Source organism: Vicia villosa, linkage group LG1 (genome assembly GCF_029867415.1).
Source record: "Vicia villosa cultivar HV-30 ecotype Madison, WI linkage group LG1, Vvil1.0, whole genome shotgun sequence".
NCBI classification, from domain to species: domain Eukaryota; kingdom Viridiplantae; phylum Streptophyta; class Magnoliopsida; order Fabales; family Fabaceae; genus Vicia; species Vicia villosa.
Window position 1 is genome coordinate 175,939,469 of NC_081180.1, and position 10,610 is coordinate 175,950,078.

The 10,610-nt window shown below is 33.6% G+C and overlaps 1 protein-coding gene across 1 annotated transcript; it reads right to left on the reverse strand.

Annotated features, from left to right (window-relative positions):
• Positions 1-8,188: 8,188 nt before the first annotated feature.
• On the reverse strand, positions 8,189-8,911 carry LOC131620650 (dehydration-responsive element-binding protein 1F-like). Its single transcript, XM_058891785.1, has one exon. It carries the CDS (start codon positions 8,903-8,905, stop codon positions 8,363-8,365), a length of 543 nt encoding a protein of 180 aa, XP_058747768.1. The 5' UTR covers positions 8,906-8,911; the 3' UTR covers positions 8,189-8,362.
• Positions 8,912-10,610: the final 1,699 nt, after the last annotated feature.

The following is a 10,610-nucleotide window of genomic DNA, read 5'->3' on the forward strand; positions in this document are numbered from 1 at the left end:
TTCCATCAGAAGTTTGGTTGATTTGAATCCCAAGGAAATACTTGAGTTCTCCCATCATGCTCATTTCAAATTCAGCCTGCATAGACTCAGCAAACTCCTTTCCAAGTGTAGCATTAGATGTTCCAAAGATGATATCATCAACATATATTTGACAGATTAAAATATCCTTTTTAAAGGTTTTACAAAAGAGAGTAGTGTCCACTTTTCCTCTAGTGAAACCATTTTCCAGAAGGAAAGAACTTAAACGTTCATACCAAGCTCTAGGAGCTTGCTTCAATCCGTATAATGATTTCTTTAATTTAAAAACATGATTTGGAGACTTGGAGTCTTCAAAACCAGGAGGTTGATGGACATAAACTTCTTCATCTATATAACCATTTAAGAAAGCACTCTTGACATCCATCTGATAAAGAGTGATGTTGTGTTGAGTGGCAAAAGAAATTAAAAGACGAATAGATTCTAACCTGGCCACTGGTGCAAAGGTTCTTGTGTAGTCAATTCCTTCTTGCTAACTATAGCCCTGAGCAACCAGTCTGGCTTTGTTTCTTACCACTTCTCCCTTCTCGCTTAGCTTGTTTCTGAATACCCATTTAGTGTCGATGATGTTAAATCCTTTTGGTCTAGGAACCAAGTCCCATACATCATTCCTTGTAAACTGATTGAGTTCTTCTTGCATGGCAATTATCCAGTCTGGATCTTCTAGAGCTTGATCAACAGAAGTTGGCTCGATCAAAGAAACAAGACCTAATTGACAGTCTGCATTGTTCTTAAGGAATGCCCTTGTTCTGATGGGATCGTCTTTCTTTCCAAGGATCACATCTTCTGAATGAGCAGATGCAAGTCTGGGTGATCTTCTGACTGTTGGCTCTTCAGAAATCCTGAGATTCTCTAAAGATGCAGCAACTTGATCTTCTGATCCATTGCTTCTGAGACTGCCAGCTTCTGCAGCTTTGTTTCTGGTTCTACAGCTTCTGATATATCAATATCTATATCAAGACTTATGGTTCCAGAGCCAATGATTTTGCCCTTCTGATCTCCTCCAAACTTGACTTCTCCACCTGGTTTAAGCACCAGGTCTTGGAATGTAGACCTTCTTCCTGTCATGTGTCGCGAGCACCCAGAGTCCAGGTACCATGACATTTTGCTTTTTGTCCTCTTTGCAGCCAAGGATATCTGCAACAGAAATTATCTTCTCCTTAGGTACCCACAATTTCTTGGGTCCTTTCTTGTTAGTTCTCCTCAAGTTCTGATTGAACTTTGGTTTAGCATAATATTTAACAGGAGGAACAACATGATATTCTTTAGGTTTGTCAGCATGATATTTCTTAGGATGTGTCACATGCTTCTTGGTGTGAACAGTGTTAAAACTCTGTGCATGTGAAGTGAGCCTAATATCATGTGCATGGCCATATTTGAACTGATCATACAATGGCTTGTATGTGATCTTCAGATCATCAATAGGTTCAAATTTATGTGAGGTATCACCCTCATAGCCAAAGCCAAACCTTCTGTTTCCAGAAACACCATATATCATAGAAGCAAGATGACTTCTTCCAATACTTCTAGATAAGAACTTTCTGAAGCTCGAGTCATATTCTTTCAGAATATGATTGAGACTCGAAATGGATTTTTCTGTTTCAGAAGGAGATCCACTATCTTTGGATAGATTTAAAACTTTTTCCTTCAGTTCAGAATTTTCCACTTCCAGCTTCTTAGTTTCAAATTCAAACTGCTTCTTCAGCTTTTTGTATTTGATACTAAGATGAGCCTTGAGTTCCAGAAGTTCTGTTAAACTGGAAACTAACTCTTCTCTAGACAGTTCAGAAAATACCTCTTCATAATCTGATTCTGATGTAGATTCTGATCCATCATCTTCTGTAGCCATCAGCGCGAAGTTGGCTTGCCCTCCTTCAGAGTCTGATTCTGATTCTGATTCAGAATCATCCCATGTTGCCATAAGACCTTTCTTCTTATGAAACTTCTTCTTGGGATTCTCCTTCTGAAGTTTTGGACATTCATTCTTGAAGTGTCCAGGCTCATTGCACTCATAGCAGACAGCCTTCTTCTTGTCAGATCTTCTGTCACCAGAAGATTCTCCTCGTTCAAATCTCTTTGAACTTCTGAAGCCTCTGAACTTCCTTTGCTTGCTCTTCCAGAGTTGGTTTACCCTTCTGGAGATCATGGACAGTTCATCTTCTTTTTCTGATTCTGATTCTTCAGAATCTTCTTCTTTAGCCTGAAAAGCATTAGTGCATTTTTTAACATTAGATTTTAATGCAATAGACTTACCTTTCTTTTGAGGCTCGTTTGCGTCCAGCTCTATTTCATGGCTTCTCAAGGCATTGATAAGCTCTTCCAAAGAAACTTCATTCAGATTCTTTGAAATCTTGAATGCTGTTACCATTGGACCCCATCTTCTGGGTAAGCTTCTGATAATCTTCTTTACATGATCAGCCTTGGTGTAGCCTTTATCCAGAACTCTTAATCCAGCAGTTAGCGTTTGAAATCTTGAGAACATCTTCTCAATGTTTTCATCATCCTCCATCTTGAAGGATTCATATCTTTGGATTAGAGCAAGAGCTTTAGTCTCCTTGACTTGAGCATTTCCCTCATGGGTCATTTTCAATGACTCATATATATCATAAGCCGTTTCCCTGTTAGATATCTTCTCATACTCAGCATGAGAGATAGCATTCAGCAAAACAGTCCTACATTTATGATGATTCTTGAAAAGCTTCTTCTGATCATCATTCATTTCTTGCCTTGAAAGCTTTACGCCACTAGCTTTCACTGGATGTTTGTAACCATCCATCAGAAGATCCCATAGTTCACCATATAGACCAAGAAAGTAACTTTCCAGTTTATCTTTCCAGTATTCAAAGTTTTCACCATCAAATACTGGTGGTCTAGTATAACCATTGTTACCATTGTATTGCTCAGCAGAGCCAGATGTAGATGTAGGTGGGTTTGTTGGAATTTCACCAGCCATCTTTTACTGAAGCATTTTTCTCTTCCTGAATCTTTTCTAAACACGGTTAAGTGCTTGCACCTTAGAACCGGCGCTCTGATGCCAATTGAAGGATAGAAAAACACTTAGAAAGGGGGGGTTTGAATAAGTGTAGTCTAAAAACTTGAACGATAAAAACAAATTGCACAGTTATTTTTATCCTGGTTTGTTGTTAACTAAACTACTACAGTCCACCCCCTTGGAGTGATTTACCTCACCTGAGGATTTAATCCACTAATCTCAACATATTACAATGGTTTTCCACTTAGTCCGCGACTAAGTCTTCTAGAGTATCGTGATCACAACCTGATCACTCCAGGAACAATTCCTTAGACACAAGCTAATACTTTCTAGAGTATCCTGACCACCACGTGATCATTCTAGTTACAACTGCTTAGACACAAGCTAAGACTTCCTAGAGTATCCTGATCACACTTGATCACTCTAGTTACTTACAAATTAATGTAATCAATTCTAAGAGTATTACAATGCTTCTGAAAAGCTATAATCACAACAGTGATATTTCTCTTAAAGTTTAAGCTTAATCTCACTAATATATTACAACAGCAATGTAGTGAGCTTTGATGAAGATGAAGTTTGTGAGCTTTGATTTGAACAGCGTTTCAGCAAGTTAGTATTCACAGAATTCGTCAGAATCGGTAACCTTGCTTCTCATCAGAACTTCATATTTATAGGCACTTGATAAGATGACCGTTGGGAGCATTTAATGCTTTGCGTATTCCGTACAGCATTGCATTTAATGTTTCACTCTTTTGTCAACTACCTCGAGCCTTGTTTACGCTGTGTCTACTGACGTTGCCTTTAATAGCTTCTAACGTTCCTTTTGTCTGTCAGCGTAGCCTGCCATCTTATACTTGCTTCTGATCTGATGTTTGTGTATACAACGTTTGAATATCATCAGAGTCAAACAGCTTGGTGCAGAGCATCTTCTTGTCTTCTGACCTTGAAGTGCTTCTGAGCGTGATACCATGAGAACTTCAGTGCTTCTGCTTCTGAACTCAAGTTCTTCTGATGCTTTCATAGACCTATGTTCTGATTCTGCTTTGACCATCTTCTGATGTCTTGCCAGACCATGTTCTGATGTTGCATGCTGAACCTTCTGAGTCAAAGCTTCTGAGCGCTGATTTGTGCATACTCTATATATATTTCCTGAAAGGGAAATTGCAGTGTATTAGAGTACCACATTATCTCATCCAAAATTCATATCCTTGTTATCATCAAAACTAAGAATATTGATCAGAACAAATCTTGTTCTAACATATATATATATATATATATATATATATATATATATATATATATATATATATATATATATATATATATATATATATATATATCATTTCTTGTTAGACTCATCTGTGTGTGTCCCTTCTTCATACTACTTACATTTATTACTATGACTCCACTAATCTACTTCTACATTTCTCTAAAAATTTCTTTGGACTATACCACTAATACCAACAAATAGGTCTAACAATTTATTCGTCCAATGGATCAAATCGAGTTTATAATCTAACATCGGGGAGGGAATTTGTCGGAAGAAAAAAAAAGAGAAATTTTAAATATTTTTTACAATTGTGATTTTGTATAAACTGATAAATGAATGTTTATCGTTATTACATTTTTTATTTTTATAATATTATAATAACATATAATATATTTGAAAAAATTATGTAAATCCTCCAAAACTTTTCGAAATTCTTCTCTAATATAAATTTTAAGTCCTCTTATAGAGGTTTTGCATTATGAATAAAAACAAGTATTTCAAACTTTTCTAATCAAATTTCTTCAATTTTTTCACTATATCATTTCCTTTTTTATCAAAAGTTTCCTGTCTCTTTCCCTCTAAACTCCTAAACAAAATTTCAAAAAACGAATTGTTCTACTGTAAAAGGTACGAAGAACATAAAACCTATAAAGAAATGGACAATTTTGATGATGGAGAAATTCAAATCAAATGTAACTACTTTCATTCAAGAAAAGAAAGATATGTTAGTACGAATTAAAACCAAAATAAAATAAAAAAGATGAATTTTCAATTTGAAATTCGAATTGAATTACTACTACAAATAATACATTTTATGACAAAGTTTTCATCTTGGTAATAAAAGTCTGAGGCATAAGGCCAAGGCGCACCATATTTTAATTTTAAGAAAATAAAAACAACATATTCCCTCGATTTTTAATAACACCAATGGAAAAAACCATTCAGAACACACTTTGAATCACAACTATTGCAGTTTATGTTTTTATATCGTTATAAGTGTAAACTAATTAATAACCAATCCCTTAGGTTTCCTTAATGACCAAAGGATAATATAATCAGATTTTACTATAAAAGCACTCGTAAACAAATTTTACCTTAAACCTAACTTATAGTAGCCGCCTCAAACTCATATGCATCATTCTTGTGGGATTGATTGCAAGATAAAAAAAAATCTTCAATGTTCTTCAATCTTGAACAAAATGTTTTTTCTGCTCTTGCAATATTTCTCACATAATATTGTTGATGTTGTTGTTGTATTTTTGAAATAACCTTCATATGGTGTCATCTAAAGAAAACAATTTTGCTTTTCTTGGCTGACAATATTGAGAAATTTATTTCTAAACATGTTATAAATTGCACACACAAAAATGTTGACTGGTAAAAAATTAAAATGGAAACATGCCATGTTACTTTTAATTTTTTTATCATTTACCATTTTTTCTTTGACCGCATTATCTCAGTTTTTTTTCTAAACCCAAGGGATTTACTTATTTTATTTCAATTTAAAATTGAAGATACATTTTCCCTCAATTTTTTATATGTTACACAGCTACAACAACAAATTTATATCCTACATTCTTAAAGGAACAACGTTCAAGATATTGCCAAGACATCAATCCACAACAAATTATCTGCATCCACTACTATATGTCTTTATTAAGCATTTTCCAAGAAAAAATTTGCTTAAGATAAGAAAATCTTAGAACTTAAACAAGTTTGGAAAAATTCTCTATGATGGATTGTAAGTGCAGAAAAAATATTTCCAATAGTTGGAACAGATAAATCCTTAGAAGTTGGATGCATGCAATTCATAAAACCTTAGAAGTTGGATGTTGCTCTTAAAAATAACAGCTACTATGATAACGCTACATTTGTTGTAATAATGTAATTTAATATTCTATAGAAACAATGTAATGTTTAAAAAAAGCTTATTCACCTTCTACCTCGTTTTTTATCAGAAATCGAGGGTATAATTTTGGCGTGATTATTGAGAATATTGATCATCGTCCTTATACAAATTTTTGCCATCCATTTCATGAGTATCAACACTCAAGACACTTCTATTAGTGATCCCTGTGAAACCTAACAAACAATCGTTATGAAACTTTGAAGCGCAAAAAATTTGGTAAAGTTCTCTACGATGGATTGCAAGAGCAGAAAATAAATTGGATTTAAGGCTTATGTTCTTCATAATCATTTTTTTGACGGTGTTCATTAATAATCATATATTAATTCATTTCACTAACCCCTTTTCTTTTATTACATCATAAACAAATAAATGCAAAAGGGAACTGAAATATATTGCACCAAACATTTTATCTTCCATGACATTTCAATGAAACAAAGATCCAACATCTGATATTCACCAATAGTGCTGACAATTGATTCAAATTTTGTTATATATATTTACAGAAATATTCTGTGTAAACAGTGTAATATTCTGGGTAAACAATTAATTAATTTTTTTATAAACACATGTATTAAAAGCACAAGGGGTACAATCCAATACAAAGAGAATCAAACTACCCACAAGCCAATACTAGCCGGGTAAAGAAAAGCAATTAATTTATTAATATTCTGTAGTTTGTAACGAGTTAAAAAATATCAATCTCACCCCTCGGTTCTATTGATAAATCGAGAGGTATATGCGCTAGTTTTGAAAATATTAAAAGTGCAGAAGTTGTGGTTTCGAACCCATGTTCATAAGCATTTTCCCCTCGGTGTTTTAAAAACTGAGGGGTAAAGTGGAAACTTTTCATGACGCCCTTTATTAAATGCATTTCATGTCCGAGGTGAAACGTGTTATTTGTAGTAGTAATGCATAAAAATATTAAGTTAGTGAAGAATAATAAGTCTTAATTAGGGGGTGTTCATTTGTTTGAGAAAATTTGAACCAAACCGCAATTCAAACCAACCCATGATATTTGGGTCAGGAATTTTTTTAGTTCCAGCAAAAACCAAACCAAACCACTGAAACTCAATATTAATTGGTTCAAATGACGAATTTCCAAAATTCTATCCGCGAGCCCGTTTACCCGAACCAACCATATTAATTTTATAATTTATATCATCATTATCATAGAAATTAGTAAAAGATATTCAACTTCAAGAAGAGAAAAATTAAAATGTTATTTGTGACATTCACACCTATATTCACACCTATATGGAGAAATAGAAAATTAAAATTTTTATATTATTATGAAAATCAATTGATGTAAGTTAGATTTTTTTTTAAATATATTTTTGCACATTTATTTCTAATAGATTCAATCAATCCAATCCAACCTAACCCATTATTTTCAGTTCTGTTCAATTCGGTTTGAATTTTTTCGAAAAAAATAAATCTAATCCAAACCAATCCATATATTTTTGATCGATTTGGATATCGAGTTCTCTGTAATCAAATCAAATCGGGCCACAAAGACTTCTAATCTTAATTAATATATTTGAAAAAAAAATATTCACAATAAGATATTGGTATGATTTATATTTGCAATTTTGTTTGGACTATTTTTATAAATAAAAAAATTGATTTATTCCTTATTTTAAGAATAGCGTAACTAAGACACATTTTTTAATTACAATTTAATTCTATACATAAATTGATATTAAATTTTTAAAATGAATTATTTTTATAAAAAGTATATTTTTCAGACTTTCACAAATATAAATACAAAAAACTCCTTTCACTAAAAAAAATAATAAAACCTCCATCAATATAACCTGCAGCATTGATGATATCTATATAGTATTATTAATCATAAGAGAAATGATATTGATACACCCAAAAATGACACCTACACCGTACATTGATACGGTTTATGTTTTTTTAATATATTTAATAATTTTTCCCCCACTATTTCAAGATACATACATACACACATGTCCATGCTTTTATTTGAGATGGTGTAGGATAAGGTGTAAGATTTTCAATGTAAGAATAGCAACACTCTAATCATAAATCTCCTAACACATGTCATTGCATTTCCACACTATTTAATTTGTATTGATATTCAATAGTGTGTTTAGTTAGGGCTTACAAATTGGAATGCCAAAAAATAAGATCAATTTTTCCATAAAGTTAAGTCCATGGTAGTTTCCCCATCAACCCAATTGAACCCTCTCTGCAACGCCGGTGGTGTCATAACCAACCCTTCCGCCATACTGTTTATCAATCCCGGCATGTTGAAAACCTCCTCCTCATCCCAAAACAACCCTCCAGAATCTAAAGACTCTGAACCATTCTCAGCGACCTCAGCAAAGAATGGTTCAGAGCTCTCACAAGACGAGAAGTGTCTCTCACCCGCTTTCACCGCGGCAAACTGAATAGACCTAATAGAAGAAGTTTGTGAATCAAGACGCGGCAAAGAGGTAGCTGAGTTAGGAAAATTTAAGGAAGCAGCTTCACCTCTAAAAGCTAAAGCTGCAACATCATAAGCTTTAGCTGCCATGTCGGGGTGAGAAAATGTTCCAAGCCAAACACGACGTGTTTTGTTGTTAGGTTGTCGTAGCTCACACACCCATTTTCCGTTTCTTTGTCTTACACCTTTGTATATTGGGTGTCGTGTCTCATGGAACTTCTTCCTTCCATCTTTTCTTTTATTCATATTGCTTATGTAGTAATAATATGTATGCATATCAATCTATTTATCGAACCCTATATATATATATATATATATATATATATATATATATATATATATATATATATATATATACCTTATTAAATAAATAAAACAACGTGACACATTTAAAATTTGCCCTAACGTGTGCGAGTGTGACGCATGCAAAATGTGAACGTATGAACGTGATTAATTAAATAAGAAAATGGATTACAGAAGTAGTTAGTGACTATAAGTGAGACAAGTTTGTGTGATATTGATGTATAGTGAGTGGGGATCAAACGTGAGGAATCTTGTGTGAAATGTTGTTGTTGTTGTGACACTTTATTGTGGCGTTGGGCAAAGAAAGTGACAAAAAAGTATAGTGACTTGTAGCACAGGAATGGTGTGAAAAGCGTGTTTAAATTGATTTGTTTTACTAATCGCATGTTTAATATGTTGGAACCTTACTCTATATGGTACACGTTGGTTAATATTTTCCTATTATTTCATGCTCCACGTGGGTGGGCCTGAAAACTTTACTAAAAATAAAGGCACGTGGTGGGAAAACTGAGTGAACATAGGATTATGCAAATTAACGCATCATTGTTTGGCATTATTAAAATATTCTCCTTATATTATGCTTATGTTTGTTTAAGAATTTGTCTTTAAAAAAATGTTTTATAGGCAATTTTTTTAATCAAGGGAGGTTGATCTAGTTGGTAGGTGTTAAGAATAAGTTGGTAGGTGTTAAGAATAGTAACGAATAAGAGAATATAATATTGTTTCATAAGTATTTAGACTCTCTGTGAAAGATCAACGACTTTTGATGTTAGAAAATCAAAAATGTCAAAAGCACATAGTATGAAAGTATGTTGACTATCGGAACACATTTTCTCATGTTTGACAACTTTACTTGAAGCAGTTTTGAGAGTTGTTTATCCCATGATAAAACCTTCATTCCTTGGTCCCACCAGTGGAGAATCTCCACTCAAGTTCACACAAGCACGTTTCTCTCCCACCCACCAGTACACTAGAACTTTTATTGGCCTAAGTATCGGTCTCCCATCATGTGGCTCACTCAAGAAATTCACTGGCACATCTTTTTTCACAAATACTCTATTTGCCGAAATATATAAAACAGATCCTAACAAGGTCATGTCGGTATTTGAAACCTTAAAGCTCCCTAAAATGAATCGCATGTTTTCCAAATATATTCAAACATACCTTGCGACAAACATGACACACCTCATCAATATTAAATAGGGGGGTCATAAGTCTTGAGCATGTGCGGCTCGTAAAAAATCAAAAATTGTTATTTATCTTGTAATCATGTCAAACTTTACATCCATATCCTGAACACTTTTACTTAAAAGGGCACTTACCAAAATATTTTGTGCTTTAGGATGGACGATGTCCTTTCTAGTAAAACTGCTAAGGTCAAAATCTAGAATCGCAACACTAAGATCATCCAATACTCTGTCGAAATTAGTGCCCATACCATATACCCCACTGTCTCTCAATATATGATAAAGTAACATCCAAGATTGGACCCTAGAAGCCACAAAATCATATGAGGAAACCTCTACTGCAGAGTACAAACTCAATCCCTCAACTCTAATGGGTAAAGAAGTAACTCTCCATTGAAGGTTCCCAAAGAAAGGACCTCCACCAACCATTATGTCTTCAATCTCCCTTTGCAACTCTTTAT

What these genes read in the sequence shown, in the direction of transcription:
- LOC131620650 (XM_058891785.1), bottom strand. Translation starts at nt 8,905, where the DNA reads ATGAATAAAAGAAAAGATGGAAGGAAGAAGTTCCATGAGACACGACAC.